This window comes from Haliotis cracherodii, unplaced genomic scaffold (assembly GCF_022045235.1).
Source record: "Haliotis cracherodii isolate W230 unplaced genomic scaffold, xgHalCrac1.p SCAF_3, whole genome shotgun sequence".
Taxonomy (NCBI): domain Eukaryota; kingdom Metazoa; phylum Mollusca; class Gastropoda; order Lepetellida; family Haliotidae; genus Haliotis; species Haliotis cracherodii.
The window spans coordinates 46,909,093-46,934,982 of NW_027266286.1; the positions used below are offsets into that span (position 1 = coordinate 46,909,093).

The following is a 25,890-nucleotide window of genomic DNA, read 5'->3' on the forward strand; positions in this document are numbered from 1 at the left end:
TAGACTTGAACTGTTGTAACCGCTTTGGTCCACATCAATTAACAAAAGGTAACAATTGTACCACCTCTTCAGATTTATTATCCTGCCTTCATACATTTTCAAGTGACTGACATGGTCACATCCGCATGATCAGTGTTACTATGACTGAACTAGTTGTACTGTAAACTATGAATGTGTCCATGCAGCTGGTAGATTCACGATGTCTTCAACCTGATTCACCAATTCTTTCTTTCTCGTGTTTAGTAAAAGAGTGAGTGAGTATGGTTTTACGCCGCTTTTAGCAATATTCCAGCAATATCACGGCGGGGGACACAAGAAATGGGCTTTACACATTGTACCCATATCGGGAATTGAACCTGGGTCTTCGGCGTGACGAGCGAACGCTTTAAACGCTAGGCTACCCGACCGCCCCGTTTAGTAAAAGAAGTGGGTTCAAATGTTAACTGATAAATTGTCTACACATTATGTGAATACACACATGGTAGAATTAATAATATACCCTCTTCAAAAAAAAAGAACGCACAGGTACTATTCAGTTCATTGAACATGACTACATGTATATAAATTGGGTATAAACCCGGTATATAAAATGGATATAAATTTTTCCGAGCAATAATGGGTCATTTTCACATCCAGCACGTTCATTTTACGCATGTCAATGTTAGGAATGAATAAGTTGCGTTGAGGCGATATATTTAAACTTATGTTAAAAAGTATTTTGACATTGGTTGAAAATATATTCAAAAAATATTTAAGGTGAAGTTTATTATGTCCGTGAGTTTTTTGTTAAACAACACTCGGAAATAACGAAGCCTTTCTCCCTTTATATCTACCTTGATAATTGAACAATTTCACGAAACACGTGTGTCGCTGGTTCGAACCCGCGAAATCCACACGGAAAGTTAACGAATGTACTCTTCTGCCACGGCGACATGGGAGAATGATGTGGCTTCAACAATAAACTATTACTCATACCTAGACTAACAAGTTAATCCGTTAATAAACGGGGATATTTTGATTCATTCGGAATGTTATCATTTTATCTATTGAACGTGCATGTGATTTGCATTGCAATTGGTAGCACCTGGTAGTTTTTAGTTAAATGTTCTTCATCAGGTCTATGTTTGTTTATAATAGGCATCAGCATATCAACTGGTCATCTCATCAGTAATCAACTCTCCATTCTTATAGCTGTGGCCGAAAAACAGAAGAGGCCGTAAAATCATGCCATGCTGACCATGTACCATAACGTTGTATTCGGCTGAAGCGTGAACTGACTGCTTATTTGTTTGTGGTATTGGGCAAGGTTATTGGGACTGTTATATTATCATACATCAGGAACATGTGTATAGTTAACATTAATTAACAGTGGGGCCAACTCATGTCTTCTCTTTATCAAAGTCAACATCGCTCTAACTGTCTCGAGTGTGTGATGAACATAACACAGCATTTTGTTGTATGTATATATATATCTATCGTTAAAGATTTGTCAGAAGCAGTCAGCAAAAACGAAAAAAACTGTTGCATAACCAAATTAATCACTGCTAAAATTCATTGTACGATTCGGACAGTCGGGATGTCGGGGGAGAGAACCTGCACATCGAGGCCTACATGCAGCTCCAGAATAGTGAGTGGAAGGGGGTGTAGCGAAGGAGAACCTGTACATCGAGGCCTACATGCAGCTCCAGAATAGTGAGTGGAAGGGGGTGTAGCGAAGGAGAACCTGTACATCGAGGTCTACATGCAGCTCCAGAATAGTGAGTGGAAGGGGGTGTAGCGAAGGAGAACCTGTACATCGAGGCCTACATGCAGCTCCAGAATAGTGAGTGGAAGGGGGTGTAGCGAAGGAGAACCTGCACATCGAGGCCTACATGCAGCTCCAGAATAGTGAGTGGAAGGGGGTGTAGCGAAGGAGAACCTGTACATCGAGGCCTACATGCAGCTCCAGAATAGTGAGTGGAAGGGGGTGTAGCGAAGGAGAACCTGTACATCGAGGTCTACATGCAGCTCCAGAATAGTGAGTGGAAGGGGGTGTAGCGAAGGAGAACCTGTACATCGAGGCCTACATGCAGCTCCAGAATAGTGAGTGGAAGGGGGTGTAGCGAAGGAGAACCTGCACATCGAGGCCTACATGCAGCTCCAGAATAGTGAGTGGAAGGGGGTGTAGCGAAGGAGAACCTGCACATCGAGGCCTACATGCAGCTCCAGAATAGTGAGTGGAAGGGGGTGTAGCGAAGGAGAACCTGTACATCGAGGTCTACATGCAGCTCCAGAATAGTGAGTGGAAGGGGATGTCGAGGGTGAGAACCTGCACATCGAGGCCTACATGCAGCCCCTGAATAGTGAATGATAGGGGATGTCGAGGGAGCGAACCTGCACATCGAGGTCTACATGCAGCCCCAGAATAGTGAGTGGAAGGGGATGTCGAGGGTGAGAACCTGCACATCGAGGCCTACATGCAGCCCCTGAATAGTGAATGATAGGGGATGTCGCGGTAGAGAACCTGTACATCAAGGTCTACATGCATCCCCAGGATAGTGAGTGGTAGGTAATGTCGCGTGTAGATGCCGGTGGCACCAGTTCGGAAGTAAAACTATCTAGGAAAGAAAGTCCATAGCGCCGCATACGACAAAACTGCCAATCAACATATCTGTGTTATGTTGAGAATCAAATCTGGATATGAATACACATGAAAGCTTAAAATGAATTTTCCCACCTTTCAAGCGTTGTTCAGCCGAAATAAGACACACCCTTCTGTCATCCAGCGTTTAATAGTAGACAGTTGTTTCCTCTCCTTATTATTTCGTAAGGCTATGGATTACACGTGTCTCCGGCTAGTCGTAGGGGCAGATTGAAAACGGGATCTGGATGTATGAAAACGGGATCGTAACAGTGATTGACTTTCCTGGGCAATCCGACCTGTGCGTCGTGGCCCATCGTATATGCCATTAATTTTTATTATCAATGATGCAATTATATATACATCAATTGTGTAGATTGATAATCATGACGTCGATCACCGGATCGTCTGGTTCAGTCTCATTTTTTTACAGATCGTAGTCATGAACGTGGCATATTGCTTAGGGTAACAAACAAACACAACATCGACAAATGGTACTAGACTTGTAAATCCTTCTACTGTGAATGCTTTCCCTGTGATTTTTAATTGACAAACTTGAAAACATCATTTTTTGCAGATATTTATTTCAATCTCACAATCTGACATACGCATGTTGTTTACACCTACACAAGACGGTGATTTCGTGAATAATTCCGCATGTGACGTCTCCATTCTATATTGCTCTGTGAAAATAAAGGCTTTTGTTGTCAATTGTGATCATGAACCGTATTTGCATTTTCTATATAGTCTGACAATTTTGCCAGCTTTACGTTTTTGTTGATAAGATGAGATTAATCGTGTTGTTTTACTTGTACACATTTACATGAAATGATTACTCGGTTAGTGTATATTGCAAACACACAGAAAACGTGCTTATCGAAATTAAACATTGCCTTCCGTGTTTTGTTACTGCAAAAATATATCACCCTTTTCTTTATCTATGATTCATTAGCTATTTAGAGCAATAATCTTATTCTTACGGTTGTCCACACAAACACGCAAGCTTATTGGTGCAATAATGATCGGCCCGTTTGTAGGAGAAGTGTTTCCATAGGCTCATGCAGTTCTGTTTGCTGCCACTGTCATCCGGTTGTCCGCTCCCCCAGTCGAAGTATTGAATAGATGTCTCTGACTTGTCCCACACCCACAGACCTTCCGACATGATGTCGTTACCCCCCAGTCACACCCCGTCCACCCCGTCCGCTGGAACATAATAAAGGTTATATTCACTTTAGTGTTAATGAAAGCCGCATCCATAGCCCTGCGATCATGAGAATGAGCTTATAAAGGAACTGGTTCCTATACACAACATGAGCAACGAAATATAAAAAAGTGAGTGATTACTTCAGTGAAGGAAATACTGCTTCATGCATGTCACTTTGAATGACCAAGAAAACATTATGTTCAATCGCATAACTCTCGCTCCCTTTGTTTAATATGACAATGAAGATGAGTATGTTGGTTGGTTTGTTGTTTAACGCCTCACTCAGCAATATTCCAGCTATATGACGGCGGTCTGTAAATAATCGAGTTTGGACCAGACAATCCAGTGATTGATATCATGAGCATCGATCCACGCAACTGGGATCGATGACATGCATCAAGCAATCCAGCGATCAGCGATCCAGACCACCCGATCCCATTAGTCGCCTTTTACGACAAGCTGCAACATTGGCTACTACCACAACTTCCTCATCACTATCCATTCTTCGACTACAACTACAGTTCAGACTATTACTTCTGCAACTGTGTTACCACTAAGTCTTCCCGGAATTCTGAAGGTCCGTGGTTCGATCCCCGTCTATAAATGATTTTTTTCAGTTGTTAAGATTATTAAAAATTGAGACCATTTCCAAAAGTATCACAATCCTGTTATAAGGATGCTAGAGTGAATTGACAATATGTCAGAATTATCTATGATTAAAGGTTTTGTCGCTTTTATTTACATTAAATGGATAATCAGATTCCTTTTTGGGATTCCCTCGTTTATACTTTATTGCCTAATATGTATATATGGGTAAAGATACAATATGTGTATATTGATATTTATATCACATTGTGGGGGCACGGGTAGCCCAGTCGTGTAAGGCGCCGCGATTTGCTGTGCAGTTTCGTCCCTTGGGCACGCCAGAAACCTATGATTGTGGGTTCGAATCCCGGTTCGCCCCAATTATGTTTCTAGGTTTGTCAGCACCATACCCGTGCTCGTAGGTTTCACCGAAGTGGTAAACGTCTGTGACCTGCATCACTTCGGGCTTTCCTCCCATATTAAGCTGACACGCCGTGATATAACTGGAATACTGTTAAAAGCGGCGTTAAACTCACTCACTCACTCACTATATCACATTGTGTAAACTGATTAGGTTTGATGTATAGCTGTATATTTGGATCTGTGATCTGTGATGCAGTTTTATATTACTCTGAGATTTTAGATATATATATCAAGTAAATATATTTTTGTTTTTAATTAAAAACACACTATCTCATTATTTAATAAAATAAAGAATGAAAAACTAATTTATATTTTTCTTGTCGGGCAGATTGATTCCAAGGATAGGATTTTAAGCTCTTTTTAACACTATTCAAGTCATATTCTGCCTGGGAAATTTAGGATGGACACATTTCCTCGTTTTCGGGTTGAGGACATGCCAGGCATCACTTAAGGATTTCCTCCCATTGAAGCTGACACGGCTTGATATAACTGGAATACCATTAAAAGCGGGGTTTAACCCAACCCACTCACTCACTCACTCACTAGGATTGAGGAGCCACTGGTTACCCATGAAGCTACCTTAGCACGTAGGTTATTACTGCGAATACATCAAAAAGCACATGTCAATGATATGAATATGATGGTTATTCAAAATCAACCAAGGGAGCTAACTAGGGCAATTATACCTAGGCATAAAAAAGCAGTTAATGAACTAATAATTAATAATTGATAAATAGGGGTTAGTTAGTTATATTGAACAATTGATAAACATAGACGTTAAGCCACTTAATAAGACTGAATGACAAATACTTTCTTCATACTGCAACAGGAAACGATTATGAACACTTGAATGTGATTTATCCGATGTATCTACATGGGACCTTCTCCAGTAGAAACAGTGGGTGACAGCATGAACACCGAACTACGCTGAAGGTACATACAATCGGCCACGTCCTGTAACACTACTGGTTCTGATCCTTACACCATACATAAAAGGTGTAGATGAATGAACAGATGTACAAGTGTAGACAAATATACTAGGGAGCCATGTCCCTACTTTATATACGTTCAGATAAGCATAACCTCTTAATAGTCCAGGAAAGGTATCTTAGTTCATACTTAGAATGCGAAATCGAAAGCGAAAGTAACAGTTCTAGGATCCACGTGTATATCTAGTAATAGTATACAACATATACACATTGCCATTACTAGTCCAGTCACCGCATGAAGAAGAACTAGAAAAAGTAGTAGCGTGACAAATCGTAATGGCTGAAGGAGGGATGAGCATAAATGACGAGAGAGGTAAAGATAATAGATGTGTGCGTGTGTGTGTTGTGTGTATCGCCGCACTTATCAATATTCTAGGTATATGAAGGCAGCCCAAACATGATAGAATCTGATAATACAGTAATCGATAGTGCGAGCAGCGATCCAGGTCGTCAGTGTACGCTGAAACGTAGTCGTCGAATCTGATCACCCGATCCACTAGCTCGTCTCGTCACAAGTAGGCAGTTGCTGTAGAACAATTCTAACCCGGCACATTCAGGGAGTCAATGAATTTTATAACGCCTAACGCTCGTACTTAGTCATTATGCACCTGCTTGATTCATGATACTGTCGAAGCTGTCAAGCATTGTACGAAGGAAGAAGGTTTGTAAAAAAACATGTCTTGAAAATTGAAATTCATGTTTCACTTGGTATTCATAAATATATAGGAGTGATTCGACATATAACTTTAGACTGATACCCACAGGCCACAAGGGCACAATTCCTAACTTAAAGTAATGCTTTCATTAAAATTGAAGATTTTTATTCAAATGTTTCCTCCCTAAATTTAGTCAACAGAACAAATTGATTGAAAATAATTCATTAAGCAAATATATTGACAGTTGAACGTACTGCTAATTAAAGAATGTAACATGCTTCTTAGACTTTCTCTGGCAGTGACGTTTTGAATCTACAAACATCAATGTCATCTCATATTAATTTATAATGATCAGTACTGCACAGTATGTTACGATGCTGTAGCTATTAAATTTCCCATTTCAGAATATCTGAAAAAGCTGATGCGCAAAGCTGAGGAACACTGCAATGGAAGCACTACTGATATAGTGTCTACTCTCTATCGAAACAAGCCATCCTCCTATTTTGATGACATTCGACAGAACAATAATAACATCATGGAACCTTATCTGAAGAGCAAAGGCGGGGACCCACGCTGTCCAATAAATGGGAAAGTGAAAGGTCTTTTCTTTAATGTAACACTTGTGGATGGTACTCTCCCAGATAAGTCGCCTTTTGGAGACACGAGAGTAGAAGTGCCACTGAGCGAGGTTTTTGATGACTCAGCAAACCTTTACTTTGCTGACTTCTATTGCAAGCCTCATCGCAGACGTGGGGATGTACATATAACCAAGCGTGTTCACTACGTGACCTTGGTTCTGACAGATTCAGGATCCGATGCAGACAGTTTCTGTAAGACACACTTGCTCAAGCTTGATTTATGCACCAACATATATTTGACCAAACACAAATTAACATACAGGTCACTGGACTGTTCTGGTGTACACGTTGAGGTTATGTATACAAATGCCATTGACATGACAGGCAGAGATCTTATTTCTACCGGCACCTTGGGGCAAGGTCAGAGCATACCGGGTGGAATAGCGAAATTTGTTGGCTGCAGCACATGCAATTTAGGGGAATAGAGGTATTTGGATGAGATCCTTCGGAAGTACTGCTTCAGACAATTACATAAAGGCAAGGAATATATTCCAAACAATCAGCGAGATTAACTTGTTACATAATCATCAAATAGTTAATTCCCTTCCACTGATTTACCCGCCTGAACTAGAAATAAAGGATACCAATGAGACCGCCTCACCTCTTTCATATTTGTAGGTATGCTCACAGATTCTGAGTGACAAAACACTCTCCACAGGAGTGTATAAGAAGAGGGGTGAGTTCAACTTTCCATTAGTCAACTTTCCCTTCCCTTCATGTCGAGCAGCTCCATCACTTCTGTCTACATTTCACAACTTTTTAGGTTGAATCGAGAACGCCTTTCCAACAAGATTTCAAAGAGCGTCATTCGAATCTTTCTAGACGTTGTTCGATCAAGGTTACAACATTCAATGCCTCAATAAAGCTTTCACATGTGGATAACATATCGAAATTTGACACATCATTTACAAAAATGATGTCCGATGCAATGACACTATTTTGACTTGTACCATACATGTATGTTCCCGTGTTTGTTTTAGGTGAACAGTTAACTTGGCATTGCTTGTGTCTGTGACGAGTGCCACCGGTGTCACCGATACGCTGATCTATTCGCGAACACCTGGTATCATCACTATTTCATAGTGATTCTTAAACACATGTTCATGATATAGTCGGAATCATACAATCGACTCTTCTAAATATTTCTCATGAATGTGGAAAGGGTTTTATCGCTTCTTTTCACAATTGTTAATGGCATCTAATTTTTACTTATGAATTGAAAAGCTAACATTTTAAGCTTTGTTTCGATAATAAATTGCATTCTCTGAGAAATTATGTTCAGATATATTGCTAAAATAAATGTATGCCTTTGCACAGTGTACATGTCAACAGGGACAAAACACCGGTTAACAACTTTTATTGTTATGACCAACTTTTGGAAACTGTTCTTTCACAATTCTTTTATGCATATCTTTGAAATCAACATACATGTATGAACACTACCTTGTGTCACGCTTATGCACTACTCTTATTTATATATATTTTGCTCTGTGACTGGAAATCTATTTGAACCATGTTTCCTTGATACTATAATGAACAATCATCTTAACAGTGTGCAAACGTATAATCGAGTTAAATTAGGAGATAAATTAGTGGTCGAAATGTAAGGTTCATTTGTCCATTGGTTTCTGGGGAGATGTTTGCTATGGAATTTTGTAATTGATATTCTTTGGGAACGTGCTTTTAAATATGCCCAAAACACGAGAATACGAGATCGCAAGATTTTACACCATGTCTAAATGTCGCATTCTTGCGTTGTGGGCTTTTGATTAAAAGTGCTATGTACAAAAAACACGAGAAGGAGAAACCGCGAGAACGCTAGATTTTTGGACAAATGACAAATGACCATATTTTGTTTTTATGTATCTGCCAATTTTTTTATTTTTGGTGGCTTAATTAATCTTCCGAAGAGACATTTAACTGATGGAGTAATTACAAGATGGTGTTGTCCTGGGTACCCCCACGTTAAGATGTTTACTTCCCATATATGGGTCAATCAAGCTTTATTGATGTTACTGATGAGGCCAAAGGCCTACAGTACATTGGGCGTGTTACAAATTCATGCATATTCTTAGTTTCATAGCATGATAAATGAACATTGATGAATTTATAATAGTTTCTGTACAATCACAAGTCATTAATTCACAAAATAGTTATTCAGATATTTTGCTCTTAAATCTTTATACACTGGACATACACATGAAAAGTGATAGTCATTTTCAATACAATCAGTTTTACAAATACTACAAAGTCTATGTTCTCTTGCAATACCTTCATATCTTCCTTTTTCAATAAATAATTCATCACGCTGTTGGCCCGTGGTTCGATCACCCCACATGTGTAAAATGTGAAAATCCCATTCCTAGTGTTCCCGTCGGAATATTGCTGGAATGTTGCTGAAGGAGGTGTAAAGCCAAAGTCACTTAATTACCCACTTGTCCTGTGCTAATCTGGGATAATTCAAGCATTCAAACACACTCAAAACATCAGGATAACGCACTAGAATATGGGCACTTAATGAAACTAATGGCCAAGATTGTCTTCATACCGCATCGGGAAACTCATTAACTGCATTTGGACTGCATAAACGGGGATCAACGTAAATTGATCAGATGTGCCGAACCTCTTTGGTGGAAAAAGTGGGTGACAGCATCAGCAACGATCCACGCCCTAGGTGAATACAATGAGCCAAGTCCTGTAGGTCTTCATAACTCAGCTCTTACAATAAGGATGGGATACAAGGGTCTGGCTCTGACTCTGAATGAAAATGGCGTATCTGAAATAGATCCAACAGGGGGGTACTTTCTGACTTTAAATGGATATTTTCAGGTAATCATGAACTCTAATTTTGGAAGGAAAAAGGTCCTATTACTTCGTACTTAGAATGAGTAATCGAAAGGGAAACAGTTCTAGGATCGCCATCGTACATAGGACAATAGAACCATGCACACGGGTGTGTTGAGGTATTTATAGTGCCAACGCTTACACATTAGAAACATTACTTCTCAAGTCACTGTATGAAGAAGAGCTGAAAAAAGTAGATGCTAGATAAGTCATCATCGCTGAAGGAGGGAGCATAACTGACGAGAAATGTAAAGCAAAGACAGTGTGAGCGTGTGTGTGTATGTGTGTAGAATGACGAGTTTGTCTCACAAATTTTGAAACCTTCTTTTGTCCCTCGGACTGGAGAGCTTACACTTGCACATTAAATTGTCCGAAAGAGAAAGATTAAAAGACTGACGATATTCATAATATAGTGAACCGCAAAAGAAACATCACCGCAAGTTACATTGCATGAAAAGCTGTCATTTAAATATCTGGGTATTTTTTGTCAAAGTTTCTAAAATTTAACATTACCTTGTCCGGAAAAAAACTAAATTTGATCATAAAAAAACAAAGCCAGATAAAAATCCACCCAGATCGGATAACATTCATTCGTTATTGAATTGCTACCACATGCTAGGATTGACAAGAAATCAGCGACACCAAGCCCTTGGACGATTTCAAGCTGGACAAACCGCCCGGCAAGTAGCCAATGCGTTACAAGTCCACGTGAGGACCATATGCAGGCTCCAGCAACGGCACCAGACCAGCAACACTACAGATGACCGACCACGTAGTGGGAGACCAAGGGTCCCCACCCGACGTCTGGATCGTCAGATTGTGCGACAGCATTTTCAAGATCGCTTTGTTACTGCTGTGGAACCTGCTCGACAGACCATGGGGACACACCAGCGACACATTAGTGCGGACACCGTGTGTCGACGATTGACGAGCAGACACATCCACTGTCACAGGCCACACCGAGGACCCATTCTGTCACCACGTCATCGCCGGGACCGTCTTCTTGCGACACCAGCAGTGAAGAGTCCTCGCTTATGTACAGGCCGCCATACAATAGCTGGAATATAGCTGAATGCGCAATCATCAACGCTATAAATGACCTGGTATAAGGAGAAATAGCTGTATACGTCTAACGGGTCGGTCATTGTCGCTGTGCTGCTGTTTATGTCACCAGACAAACATCAGGCTTACTGGACAAGATCAAAAGCCAGTGTATGCGTGAGAATAAGTCATACCGCTACATTGAGCATTTAATGCCCGGCCTATCAAGTATGTCAATTGCGTTTTGTTACGTCTTATTCTGCAGGCCTGTCAGTGTTATATCAGTAACCTAGTTTAGATTTCCTGGAACGTTCTTGGTTCGTAGAATGTGTTATCAATAACTAGTGTAGGCTGGAGTAGACAGCTTTACTTGAATTAGACATACACATTACAGCAAGTATAACACTGGAGTGACTTTCATACGTCAAAGGGCTCAAGTTGGCGTGAGCGAACAATGCACAAGTAGTGCACACAGTTACAAATATACCAGCCATATCAAGTGATCAAGATATAATCGACTATGGGCCAGGTAAACCAGGCAAATGAACAACGATTCATGCCTTTTATTTGGACACGATGTTACACAGTCAACCAAATCAATGATCATGACCCTGCGATGATGTTTAGCCAGGTCCTACGACAAGCATAGAAAAAAGGGGGCCTGTATATTCTTCCCCCAAATCCCAGTGGGGTGTCATGTTGGTGCATGTTGGTTGAAATAGATTAACATTTGATGTGTCTTTTAAGCCTTGACTTTGAGCACATGTAATCAGCATCGATGTTATTTTTGTTAAGTCCTTTCTTATCGTTCCTTCTTTACCCAACGAGCATAATAGAATAGAACGATGTCATGTGGATATCCGGTTACCATAGCTCCCAGCAAACGTATTCTCTTTGTGTGAGGCGACAAAAAGGGATCGGGTGGTCAGGCTTGGTGACTTGACTGATTGCGTTTCATCTTACCCCGACGGCGGGGGGCGTTGCTGATTTGTATGCGCCTGTTTGTTATTTTCAGGACGTGGTCATAAACATTTATGTAGCTGGAATGTTATTCAACATGGCGTTAAACAACAAGCAAACAAACAAACAATAACTAACAAACCCTGTATTTTGAATCACTTAATATTCTTTGAATATTCTTATTGCAGAATATCTAGATCTACGGCAGCTGCTACATAAAGTCGATGAATACTGCGATGGAGGGATGGAGGTACATTGGGAGATACTCTCTATCGCACAAAAAGCATCCTCTTACTTTAGAATTATTTGAATATCATGGACCTTCACACGTGGACAGTGGAGTGACACACGATGTCCAATAAATGGGTGAGGTGAGGTGAAATTTGGTTTAACGTCGCGTTCACGATTATTGCACTTATATTTGTGTGTGTTTGTGTGGCTGTTTGTACTAGTCCGGACCGATTTATAGTGCTAGCCCGCTGAGATACCATGCTGCTGTTTAACATGAATACCCCACTCAGACACAGTTTACTAACCAGTATACTAAGGACTGGTCCGAGCCGAGCCGACCAGTCCTTGTTTTAGCCCCTTAATGCCGAGCACCAGACAGGGTAACAACAAGTACCATCTTTTAACGTCTTTTGTTATGACGCGGCCGGGGAACGAACCCCGGACCTTCCGCTCTCCGGGCGGACGCTCTACCAATAGGCCACGGAGGCGGTCCCAATCAATGGGAAGCTGAAGGGCCTGTTTAGGGCGATCCTGTATAACGAAGGTTTACCAGATATGCTGCCATTATGATGGACGTTGTTGTTTGTTGTTTAACGCTGCACTCTCTCACGAACATTTTTCTCGCCCCACACACGGTATACAATGCTACAGGACATGTTCATCTCCCTAAAACGATATACTCTATATATGTCTCTGTGGTTATTTGATCTGGTCCATTCCATTCATTTAGGCTCATTTACACTGCCATACTGACGGGGTGTATTTATTTTGTTTGTTTGTACTTTAACGCCGCAGTCAGCGTTTATCAAGATACAGACATCAAAATAGTATGCTACTCTGAATGCTTCGCTTACTAACTTCAGCATTTGGTTTGTCTGTTTGTTTGTTTGTTGTTTAACGCCGCACACAGCAATATTACAGCTATGTGACGGCGGTCTGTAAATAATCGAGTCTGGACCAGACAATCCAGTCATTGACATCATGAGCATCGATCCACGCAATTGGGATCGATGACATGCATCAACCAAGTCAGCGAGCCTGACCACCCGATCCCATTAGTCTTTTACGGCAAGCATGGGTTGCTGAAGACCTGCCGCCTAAATGACACCCGAGTGACAATACCACTGAGCGACGTTTTAGATGTATCGGCATTCCTATGCTTTGCTGATTTCTACTGCAAGCCGTCACACAAACACATTAACATTCATTATGAGACCTTGGTTTTGACAACGACTGGCTCATAGCTGACCAGTTTTGTAGGAAGAACCTGATCAAACTGAATCCGTATGAGTATGTATTTGAGAAAAGATATGGATACTATGAATTGCTACACGTATATACCTCAAGTACCAATGTTACATTTATGTTCACTGAATTCAAATGAAAATATCAAAAAAAAGAAAGAGAAGGTAACCACATCTTTACCCAACGTTGCCATATCATTCAGTTTCATTTACAATGTCTGCAGTACAGTCTTCTCAACCAACAGATGAAAAATAAAATAATAAAATACATGTATATATGAACCGCATCATATATTTCACTTTTATTAATGAGTCAATAATCATGCGAGTTACAAACTGGTCTTCTCCTTGCAGCCTATTTGCGAAAGTTGCTACGTAAAGCCGAAGATCACTGTGATGGAGACGACTATGCCAGGGTGTTTGATCTCTACCGAAAGAAGCCATCCTCCTACTTCAAAAACATTCGTAGACATCACGGTAACAACTTGGTGCCGTTTGCTAAGGACGACGGGGGGAATCCGCGCTGTCCAATAAACGGGAGACAACATGGTCTCTTCTTTGGGGTGACGCTGTACAAGGGTGATCTTCCAGACATGTCGCCGTTTGGAACCACCAGAGTGACAGTCCCACTTGATGAACTTTTTGATGATTCAGCAAACCTGTACTTTGCTGATTTCTACTGCAAGCCTTCACGCAAACACAATCATTACGTGACCTTGGAACTGGTTGCGGGATCTGATGCAAACCGTTTCTGAAGGCGACACCTTATCCAGCTCGATTCGTACAACAACAATTAGGAAAGATAGATTTTCTGACACATACATGACACTGGACCAATCTGAAGTGCAGGTGCATATACCTGTATCAAATACAGTCAAGTCTCGTTAATCCGACACTCGTTAATCCGACACTCGGCTTTATCCGACATCCGCTTTCTTGAGCTTTGGGTACCAGTTTCAAAGTTGCGACTTCCATTCCAGACTTTTTAAAGTATTTTGAATCGGTCATACAGTCTGTAATAGTTGTTGTGTGTTAAACTTTAGAGGTTGCATGATTAGAAAACATATTCCGCCAACAATGTAACATAACAATCTGAATATTTATTATGTATTTTTTATTACGTGTTTCAATCCTTCTCTATCGTGTAGTTGTCCGATTTTCGATCGCGAACATTGATACTTCTAAATTTCGTTTATCCGACATACTCGTTAATCCGCCATAATCATATGCAACCACCGAAGTCGGATTAACGGGACTTGACTGTACATGTATATCACCTTCGAGTAACCATATCTTGTTTGTTTCACCATACGAGTGTATACTTTCGTTTGTTCGGCAGTACAGTAAACTACGGTTATAACGAACACGCTTATAACGAACTGACGGATATAACGAACTTACTTTTTAGTCCCGACTATTTGCTGTAGTTATGCTGTATAAATGCTTATAACGAACTACGGTTATAACGAACTGAAAATAGTAGTCCCTTTGAGTTCGTTATAACCGTAGTTTACTGTATATACATGTAAGTAAGTGTACAAGTAGGAAACTGCGGTTCGTGCCTCCAGTATGACGATTTGTTCTACTCCTTCAATGAGCACATACACCTCACATATGTTTGTGTTAAATATTAGAACAATATAAATATAAAGAAATATACCGACATTATATCTATTTTAGATAATACCTTAAATCAAAATAAAAGTATCGTGAAAGGTCTTAGAACGATAACGCCTCAGAAATATAATAATTAGGTTATCACGATACGAATATGTGATATTGTTTTGTAAACCACTCAAACTGTACATATTTGGGGCTTCGTCCATAGCAACCCATGTTCGATTACCTCTATCGTCAACAGATTTGCAGTCGTTTATAAAACAGTCCCTGGTACTCGACAAAGAATATAGATAACAACCCGTGTGATGTATAGCTCCACCTCGGCATCTAAATAATAAATTTGTTTGTTGTTTAATGCCATAATGAGCAAAATTCCAGCTATATGACGGCGGTCTGTAAATAATCGAGTCTGGACCAGACAATCCAGTGATTGATAACATGAGCATCGATCCACGCATTTCGGATACGTTGACATTTAACAAAACATGTCAGCGAGCCTGGTCACTGTATCCCGTTAATCGGCTCTTACGACAAGCAAAGTCGCCTTTTTGGGCCAGAATGGGTTGCTGAAGACCTATTCTAACCCGGATCTTCATGGGTACTACATTCATACATTTTCTCATAACAACTCACTTGCTCACTGTTCTAGGCACATGACACACCCTACACAATGCTCTCCCTCTGATTCGTTAATCCACTGGTGTCTGGGCAAAATGTCATTCATTCAATAACGCAAATAATATCTTGCCAGTAATTAACACATGTGTCCACAGAACTGTTTAACGGAGTAATTTTCACTAAGGGGAGGTAACTGGGTCTAGCCGTCTCTCGCAACTGCTAAGAATCGGAACGATGTTTCCTTTTTATTATTTTAGGATATCACATACCCAATGTATGTGTAACAGGTTATATGACTCAAGCATGGAATAGTATGTGAGGGTTCGAATTCCAGAAACTCGCAGAAATTGATTCTTGGTTTGTCAGCACTTTACCCATCCATCATCGTGGGTTCCATCAAACGTCTAGGATCCGCATCACTGCGGTTTCCCTACCATATTAAGCTGACACGACGGGGTATAACAGAAAAATCACTCATTCTCGTATTAAGTTTCCAATTAAAATACTTTAGTTTGATCTTTAGCAGAATACCATAATTATAGAAGCACGAATAAAGAAAACGTGCCAACAAAAGTGCCTTATCATTCAACGTTTAAGATTATGTGTATTGTCAGACTTGCTAAGGCCTGTTACATTTTGCTAAAATATCATGGGCATATCATTTTTTTCATGTACACACTATCATAATATGAACCAGAACTATACTAGAACTGTTGTAACAGTTTCGGTCTATATCAATATACAAAATGCCGCACTGGTACTATCTTTTCAGATTTGATATCCTGCCTTCATACACATTCAAGTGACTGACATGGCTACATCCGCATCAGTGTTACTATGACTGAACTAGTTGTACTGTAAACTATGAATGTGTCCATGCAGCTGGTAGATTCACGATGTCTTCAACCATGATTCACTACTTCTTTCTTTCGCGTACTAGGGGCCACGGGTGGCCCAGTCGTCTGAGGCGCCGCGACTCGCTGTGCAGAGTTGCGTCCCTTGGGCACGCCAGAAACCTATGATTGAGGGTTCGAATCCCGGTTCGCCCCAATTATGTTTCTAGGTTTGTCAGCACCATACCCGTGCTCGTGGGTTTTACCGAAGTGGTAAACGTCTGAGACCTGCATCACTTCGGGCTTACCTCCCACATTGAGCTGACACGCCGTGATATAACTGTAATACTGTTAAAAGCGGCGTTAAACCCAACTCACTCACTCTTTCTCGTACTTTGTATTAGAAGTGGGTTTAAATGTTATAACCGATAAATTGTCTGCATATTATGTGATCACACACATTGTAGAATTGATAATACATGTCTACTGATGGACAATGTATTTGCTCAATCGGTTTTTTGATCACAGCAATATATGCACTTTTTAATATATAATATATGTTACTTGAACGGCTATTTAAAGATTTTTAAATCAAGACGTCTCTTTCTTTGACCGTGCATTAATTAACTGAATTGTTGGTTGAACACAACTCGGAAATAACGATTCGCTGTGCAGAGTTGCGTCCCAGAAACATATGATTGTGGGTTCGAATCCCGGTTCACCCCAATTATGTTTCTAGGTTTGTCAGCACCATGCCAGTGCTCGTGGGTTTCACCGAAGTGGTAATCGTCTGAGATGTGCATCACTTCGGGCTTTCTTCCCACATTAAGCTGACACGCCGCTATATAACTAGAATAGTGTTAAAAGCTACGTTAAACCCAACGAACTCACTCACTCACTGACTCACTCAGTCGGAAATAACTGAGCCATTTCCTTTACATCTATCTAGATGATTAAACCATTTCACGAAACACGTACGTCGCCGATTCGAACCCGCGAAATCCACACAGACGTTAAGCGAATGTACTCTTCTGCCACGGTGACATGGGAGAATGATGTGGCTCCAACACTAAACCATTTACTCATACCTAGACTAACTAGTTAATCCGTTTATAAACGGGGATGTTTTGATTCATTCCGAATGTTATCATTTTATCTATTGAACGTGCATGTGATTTGCATTGTAATTGGTAGCACCTGGTAGTTTTTCGTTAAATGTTCTTCATCAGGTCTATGTTTGTTTATGATAGGCATCAGCATATCATCTGGTCATCTCATCAGTAAACAACTCTCCATTCTTATAGCTGTGGCCGAAAAACGGAAGAGGCCGTAAAATCATAACAAGCTGACCATGTACCATAACGCTGTAATAGCCTGAAGCGTGAACAGACTGCTTATTTTTTTGCTTGTGGTATTGGGCAAGGTTATTGGGACGGTTATATTATCATACATTAGGAATTTGTGTATAGTTAATATTAATTTACAGCGAGGCCAACTAATGTCTTCCATTTGTCAAAGTCAACACCGCTCTAACTTTCTCGAATGTGTAACAAACAGCGGCAGTCAGTAAAAAAGACAAAACCCTTTGCATAACAATAACTAATCTAAATTTATTGTACGATTCGGACATTAAAGCATGTGTTTATGAATCATCATCAAATAGTGATGACACCCGGTGTTCACGAGAAGCACATGTATCTTTATCCACCGATGGCCTCGGTCACACCCACATGCAAAAGCAAGCCAAGCGTTTACCTAAACAAGTTAAGGTGAAATTGGGTTTAACGTCGCGTCCGAGATTATTGCACCTATATAGGACGTGCATGCATGTACTAGTCCGGACTAATGCCGAATTATAGTGCTAGCTCATTGAGATACCAAGACGCAGTTTAACATGAATACCCACACAGTTTACTGACTCCGAGCCGACAAGTCCTTGTTTTACCCCCTTTATGCCGATCGCTAGGGTAACAACAAGTGCCATCTTTTAGCGTCTTATGGTATGACGCGGCTGGGGTACGAATCCCGGACCTTCAGCACTCCGGGCGGACGCTCTCCCACTAGACCACGGAGGCGGTCCTTACCTAAACAAACACGGGAACACTTTTTTCCATACAGAATAGGGAACGATTTGCATTTACGTTTCATGGGGTCACACCATAGGGTATTAACACAATGGGGTTTATTGCCTTCGTCGATGTATGTAGTCGTTGAATGTGTATCAATGCCAATATCAAGGCGTATAAGAGTGATGTGAAAGGAAAGTGATGCAGCAACCCATGATCGTGGCTTCGAATCCAGGTTTGTCCTGATTATGTTGTCAGCACCATACCCGTGCCCGTTGGTATCACGAAACTGAAACGTCTAAGGCCTGCATCACTTCAGATTGATACACGAAGAAGAAAGAGTTCTACCATCGGGTAGTCCATGCTATGGTGAACCGGAACCTTTCTCCAAGGCTGTTCGACGCATCGGAGAATACTTAATACCAGCTTCGTGTTATCATTGCTTCTGGGAAACACCACCTGGTCCCTGCCTTCGTTTAACTTGACCGTTTGTTGATTGCCATACTTGGAACATTGTAACGTGAGGCTCAAGTACTGATTCAGGAAATGAACTGGCTGTTCTCAGGTTCTGGTAGAGTCATAAATATCAGATGTGCATGTTCAAGCATACATCAAACGTAGATATCGTAAACATATTCCAGGCTGTGCAAACTTTAGTGCTTGGATCGGAATAATTATGTTGATGCTCCTTAATTCGGATGAATATTGGTATTCTTTACATAATTCCAACCAAGAGAAACAGAAATTTTTTTCACAAACATCGTTCACTCAAAATAGATGGACCTCATATTTCCTGAAAGTGGGTGTAATTGAGGTGAGATGGGACAGGTTTAATGTCGCGTTTAAGAATGCTGCTCCTCTGTTAGGAATTTCATGCACGTGTGTGCGAGTGTGTCTGTATGTGTGTCACTGTGTGCCTGTCTGTATTGCCGCTTGTACCAGTCCGGACTTATACCGTTTTTCAGTACCAGCCCACTGAGATATCATCGTGACGCAGACTAAAAAGGTTACCCAACTTAGACATTATTATACACAGATGACCTTCCTCGGAGCGGTCGTCCTAGGGTCATCACACCTCGACAAGATCGGCAGATTACCCGTCAACACCAGCGACATCCGTTCCTAACTGCAAGTGAAAGTGCTCGACAGACCATAGGAACACAAAATCGACACATTAGCCGGGACACTGTTATCCAACGTCTCCGTTCCAACAACCTCAGATGTCGCCGACCAGCACGTCGTCCTGTTCTCCAACCACGGCATCGACAAGCACGACTTCAGTGGGCACAGGGTCATCACAATTGGCGTCATCGTGAGTGGAGGCGTGTCATCTTCTCTGATGAAAGTCACTATTGTGTCTCCCATGAAGATGGAAGAGTCAGAATATGGCGGCGTCGAGGTGATCGTTTCGCTGACAGAATCGTTGTGGAAAGGGATCCATGTGTTGGACCTAGCGTCAGAATACGGGCAAGGATTGGATTTGGGAGACTTGGACCCATGTGCTTTCTGAATGTTGGTCAAGGTCGGGGACACGGCGTCACTGCTCAGCGGTATATCGACCAAGTGATCAGACCCCACGTTGTTCCATTTTTTGCAGAACATCAACAACACATTTTCCAGCAGGACAACGCTCGTCTCCTTGTTGCTAGAGCTACCATGGCCTTTCTGCAACAACACAACATCCGTGTTCTACTGTGGCCAGCCCTCAGACCTGATCTGAACTCCATCGAACACTTGTGGGATGAGGTTCAAAGGCGTCTGTAAAATGTGCGCCCGGGCCTTACAACTGTCGATGAACTACGCACAGCTGCTTTGGATGTGTGCAGGAGGATCCCTAGGGCCTTCACAAATCGTCTGATCCACTCAATGTACAGGAGATGTGTGGCAGTGATCAATGCTAATGGTGGTCACAACAGGTATTGACTGACATTTTTGGTATTGACCCAAAACTGTGTAAGCCCTTAACATTTGAAAAAAACAATTATGTCATCTGCCTTTTAATCTATTAAACTGTCTTCAGTCAATTTTTTGCCCTATTGGTATTTCTCGTCTTTACTGTTGAAAATTAATAACATGTATACTGCATACTCGATTTGCGTTTCTTTTGCGTCTGAGTAATACTGAGTATATATATATCACATCCCAAAGTAATGACATGTATACAGATGAAAGCCTCGTAAGTATGTCACTTGTGACTAATTAATCCATTTGATTTTGCAATGAAACCTGTAAGGACTTCTTTTTTTTTTTTCAATCTTTTATTTCAATTTACATTCAGACGTGTTGTGCATCCACATGGTAGACGGTATCTAGTGAGGAATTCCAAACTTGACGTCTCTGGTCTATTTTGCTCTGTAAAATATAGGGTTTATGTGAAATAGGGACAGTGCTCCATTTGGGCATCTTCTTCAATATCTGACAATATTTCCTACTGTAAACTATTGTTAATAAGATGAGATTAAGCATGTCGTTTACTTGTACACATTTACATAAAATGATAACGCGGTTACTATTTTAGTATATCGCAAATTGAAAAAAAATGGTTATGAAAATGTAAACATTGCATTACATTCTTGTCACTGCAAAAAAAATAACCTGTTCCTTTTCAATGATGCATTAGTTTAGTTAGAACAAAAATCTCAATATTCTTACGGCTGTTCACAGAGGAAAGCAAGCTGATGAGTGCAATAATGATCGGCCCATTTGAAGGCGAAGTGTTTCCATAGGCTCATGCAGTTCTGTTTGCTGCCACTGTCATCCGGTTGTCCGCTCCCCCAGTCGAAGTATTGAATAGATGTCTCTGACTTGTCCCACACCCACAGACCTTCCGACATGATGTCGTTACCCCCCAGCCACACCCCGTCCACCCCGTCCGCTGGAACATGATCAAAGTTACATTCACTTTAGTGTTATTGCAAGCCTCATCCATAGTCCTGGGATCATAAAGAATGAGCTTATAAAGGAACTGGCTCCTATACACAACATGAGCAACGAGATATAAGAAAATGAGTGCATGTGTCTTTTTAGTTCGAAATTTCAATTATCCTCAGAATTAGCCAAAAGCACATCAACGAATCAATAGTATGTTTGTGCTTTCAGTGTTAATCGGGATATGTTAGTGATCAATGACATTCGGAATATGGTGACAAATGGTTCTTTCGAAATTCCAGACTAAACCTTACTTCAGTGAAGGAAATACTGCTTCATACATATCACTTTGAATGACCCCAAAAAAATAATGTTCAATCGCGATAACTCTCGCTCCCTTTGTTTGATATGACAATGAAGATGAGTTTGTTTGTTGGTTGGTTGGATTGTTGTTTAACGCCGCACTCAACAATATTCCAGCTGTATGACGGCGGTCTGTAAATAATCAAGTCTGGACCAGACAATCCAGTGATTGATATCATGAGCATCGATCCACGCAATTGGGATAGATGACATGCATCAACAAAGTCAGCGAGCCCGACACCCGATCCCGTTAGTCGCCTCTTACGACAAGCATAGTCGCCTTTTACGGCAAGCATGGGTTTCTGAAGACCTATTCTACCCTGGATCTTCACGGGCCAGATGAGTACGTGTTTCGACACTATCAGTATGTGATTTAGAAGTGAATCGCCAATTCATGATCAGTCTGTGTTCGATACTGTAGGAAAGATGGACATACATAATCTATTCGCGGATGATGTTATACACAATGCTTTCTCAAAGATAGCAGTTCTGCAACAGTTGCTTCTACCACAACTTCCTCATCATTATCCACTTCGACAGTTCAGACTATTACTTCTATTACTTTTCTATAACTATGCTCCCACTTAGTCTGCCCGGAAGTCTGAAGGTCCGTGGTTCGATCCCCGTCTATCAACAGATCAAAAGAGGGTAAGAAGTTCTCTCCCGCGACATCTGTGCCACTCACTATTCTGGAGCTGCATGTAGGCCTTAATGTGCAGGTTCTCTCCCTCTGTCTCGATCTCCGCCAGGTAGGAACCACCGAATGATGAGCATAAACTCTAAACAAAATAGCCAGAAAATGTTTGCACACTTAAACAGTTCAGCATGTCGATTAGCTTTAAATATATATGTAATAAAGTATGTAGGTTTCCACACTTGAATGACCCAGCATCTCCAAGAGCTTTAAAACTGGCACAGCATATACTTGCATACACTCTATATAAACAAGCTCATACTATTTACTTTGGTACAACAAGATATTTTTAGCAACATTAGTCTAATGTTAAGTTCGTAAGTTGATGCTATGTGTGTTAGTATAAGTCGTAGGTCCGTGTCGAGTTCGTAAGTCGAGTCCATGTTGGTTATAATTACTTGTGTATAGCGACAGTCGGATAGGGATCGCCTTTTGAACTTGGCGCTCTTGTTACATCAGTACCTACCGATGCTTCAGTGAACTTGGCCTACTTGTTACATCAGTACCTACCGATGCTTCAATGAAGTTGGCCTACGTGTTACATCAGTACCTACCGATGCTTCAATGAAGTTGGCCTACTTGTTACATCAGTACCTACCGATGCTTCAATGAAGTTGGCCTTCATGTTGTAGAAGGCATAGCAAGAGGACCCATAATGCGTCCAGCTGTCCGGACACGTGGTCTGACCTGCCACTGCGACACAACAGGGAGAAATACAGTTACAGCCTCTTACCTTGCAATAATGATAATAATAATAATAATAATAATAATAATAATAATAATAATAATATTGATAATAATAATGATAATGAATGAAGTCGGATGGCCTGAAAGGAGAAACAGAAGGCTTCCTGTTTGCTGCTCAGGATCTGTCACTTCCCACACAAAACCGTCAGTATGTGATGTTACATCAAAATGTAAAAAGTGAAGACATATGTAGATTATGCAATGAATTTAATGGGACTGTTCAACACATTGTCAGTGGGTGCCCATTTTTGGCACAAACACAGTATCTTCAGCGACACGATAGAGTGTGATTTTGGCTCAAAGGTCCATCCATGACACGACACAGATATGTAGAGGAAAATGATAAATACAGTTCCCTTCGGAATAGGCCTCAGACCTATCCAGACCAACAAACCTGATCTTGTCTTGGTTTATGAATTCAATTAAATCATTTATATTATTGTTTTTGTTTTCCATTTGGACACTTACGTGATTAAAAAGATTCAGGAAAAACATGGCAAATATGTGGACCTCGCTTTCGAAATGTCACGCTTTCATTCAACGTACCAAGTTATCCGACTCCCAAATGTTCTAGGTGCCTTAGGTTTGGTACCTCCCAATTTGTTGACTGACATTGGGAGAGTACAGCCCTTCTGACAATCTGCGTATTTAATGCAGAAGGCTGCAGTGTTGGAGAGTCTTCACATTCTCCGAAAGGTTCTGGGTGGGTTCGACCAGGCAGCGCTTCCTGGAGGAAGTCCCATCCGCTGTCTGAGCCGAGGGGGCAAGGGCCCTGAGCTGATGATAAGCCTAACCAGACTGACTGTGACTGGGTCACCCAAAACCTACCGCATTTTTAATATGTAAAATTATTGCCCTGTCAACAGATTTGCGTTTATCGAAGTTACTTTCTCAGCTCTGTAGGGTTCACAAAACATAATCATACATCTTGCTTTAGATTATAGATCTGATTGACAGACTGACACAAGGCTCTTTAAAACAGCACGATACGTAAGTTACGGAGACCCACCTGTTGCTACGAGAGCGCTGAAGACGAAGGATAGTCCAGAGTTGTTCATTATTAACGTCGAGCTCGATTGCAAAGTGAGGGGCCGTTAGTGCTACAATAAAGTGTGCCTTGTAATCAGTTTCAGTGGGAAAAACCGTGTGTTTCTATAACTAAGCCGCTATCGCTTTAATATCTATACAGGTCATCGTGATTATATCAGATTCCACAATACTTGATGGCACCAATTCGGAGGTAAAACCATCTTGGGAAATTCATAGCGCCGCGAACAATAAAACTCCAAGAAATGATTACAGGTGGAGAAACGAATCTAGGTATGGACACACAAGGCAAGAAAGCATATATTTTTATTCCATTTATATATAGACGAAATAAGGCACATGTTTCTAACATCCAGTTGGTTTGTTTGGTTAACAGGTATATCCTTTTCTTACACTTTCGTTGAAACCGCGCGCATCCGTCGTTTCGTGGATACATCTCTAGAGCTTCTGCCCAGAGAGTGGAAATTTCGATGCCAGACAGCGACATGCAAAAAGACGGTAAAAGATGGTACTTGTTGTTTCCCTGTCTCACGCTTGGGCATTAAGGGATAAGACAAAAGGTGATCGGCTCAGAGTCAATCTACTGAGTTGGATAGCAACGTTAAACTGCGTCACGGTATCTAAGTTGACCAGCAATGTTTACGTATGACCTTGCTGGGCAATCCGACCATGTGCGTCGTGGCTCATGCTATCAACCACTCGTTTGTCTTATCAATGACGCAATTGTACAGACATACCAACGTAATACAGATGTTCTAGTTGCTATAACGTAAACCGAATGGGGTACAATCATAGAAATCATTACGTCAGTATCATCTCAGAGAAAGGGGTATCCCCTACACTACTACTTGCGAGTTGTGATTAGTATGTAGTTAGCCCTAGAATGATGCCTGGCAATAAATTTGTCTCAAGTAATTTCAGGATGGCATTATTGTTTCAACATATGGTGCTCTAATAATCCAAAATATTATTTCAATCCAAAATATATTTATAAGATGAACGCGAAAAGGTCCCTAACAGTATCCCATACATTGGTCTCAATTGACAACTCAATCTCGCTGAAGAACGTTTCGACTTCCCGTCAATGGTGTCTCTGTTTAGGTTCAGACATAATCACCTCTCCGTGACATTGAATAAGTATGGCGAGTTTGATCAAGCTCATAAAACTCGTGGAGGCACGTAGTGTTTACTGACTAACTCCACGCGACAACTGCGTTCCAGGCGCCGACAAGCCTATCCCTAAGCGTCAAATACATTATGCGTACATACGCTCGTGAACACGTGTCCACATACCTTGACGATGTGTAGTATGTAGTTTACGTTAAAAACTTGACTCCAAACTTAAACTGTCTCAAGTGTGAATGTCTCATTTCACCCCCCAGGCAGGGTTGCCTACCTTATTTGTGAGGATGAGCTGACTGTTAGTTCGAATCCACAACTGGAGTGAGTGAGTGAGTGAGTTTCACGCTACATGTATGTGTATATGACAACGTGGTAGCGAAACATAAGTGGACAGGACAGGGTCGAAATCGAATAACAGTCGGGGCGCATATTGAATATGAGGCAACGAATCGATAAGACGCAACTCAAAACTGCCGA

At 41.1% G+C, this 25,890-nt stretch overlaps 2 protein-coding genes and 1 pseudogene across 3 annotated transcripts; 2 read left to right on the forward strand and 1 right to left on the reverse strand.

Annotated features, from left to right (window-relative positions):
- The first annotated feature begins 6,064 nt into the window (after positions 1-6,064).
- On the forward strand, positions 6,065-7,540 carry LOC139476013 (phytanoyl-CoA hydroxylase-interacting protein-like). The gene is made up of 2 exons (XM_071259243.1): positions 6,065-6,134; positions 6,882-7,540. Exons 1-2 carry the CDS (start codon positions 6,098-6,100, stop codon positions 7,538-7,540), a joined length of 696 nt encoding a protein of 231 aa, XP_071115344.1. The 5' UTR covers positions 6,065-6,097.
- Positions 7,541-13,477: 5,937 nt separating this feature from the next.
- On the forward strand, positions 13,478-14,323 carry LOC139475481 (phytanoyl-CoA hydroxylase interacting protein-like; annotated as a pseudogene).
- A 6,506-nt stretch (positions 14,324-20,829) lies between these two features.
- Positions 20,830-24,377, reverse strand: LOC139474766 (C-type lectin mannose-binding isoform-like). 2 transcript variants are annotated; one of them, XM_071257889.1, is made up of 5 exons: positions 24,254-24,375; positions 23,096-23,190; positions 22,489-22,582; positions 21,225-21,447; positions 20,830-20,924 (listed from the first exon to the last, which is right to left on the reverse strand). In XM_071257889.1, exons 1-5 carry the CDS (start codon positions 24,300-24,302, stop codon positions 20,915-20,917), a joined length of 471 nt encoding a protein of 156 aa, XP_071113990.1. In that variant the 5' UTR covers positions 24,303-24,375; the 3' UTR covers positions 20,830-20,914. The 2 variants fall into 2 exon arrangements, with proteins under 2 accessions (XP_071113990.1, XP_071113991.1); XM_071257890.1 differs by lacking the exon at positions 20,830-20,924 and having other exon boundaries at positions 21,221-21,447; positions 24,254-24,377.
- Between the last annotated feature and the right edge of the window lie 1,513 nt (positions 24,378-25,890).

Bases quoted from the DNA above. Each gene is read 5' to 3' on its own strand.
- LOC139476013 (XM_071259243.1), top strand. From the start codon at position 6,098: ATGGCTGAAGGAGGGATGAGCATAAATGACGAGAGAG. The intron at 6,135-6,881 runs GTAAAGATAATA...TTCCCATTTCAG, and splicing joins GAGCATAAATGACGAGAGAG to AATATCTGAAAAAGCTGATG.
- LOC139474766 (XM_071257889.1), bottom strand. From the start codon at position 24,302: ATGAACAACTCTGGACTATCCTTCGTCTTCAGCGCTCTCGTAGCAACA. The intron at 23,191-24,253 runs GTGGGTCTCCGT...GTTGTGTCGCAG, and splicing joins CAGCGCTCTCGTAGCAACAG to TGGCAGGTCAGACCACGTGT. The intron at 22,583-23,095 runs GTAGGTACTGAT...TATTTTGTTTAG, and splicing joins CCAACTTCATTGAAGCATCG to AGTTTATGCTCATCATTCGG.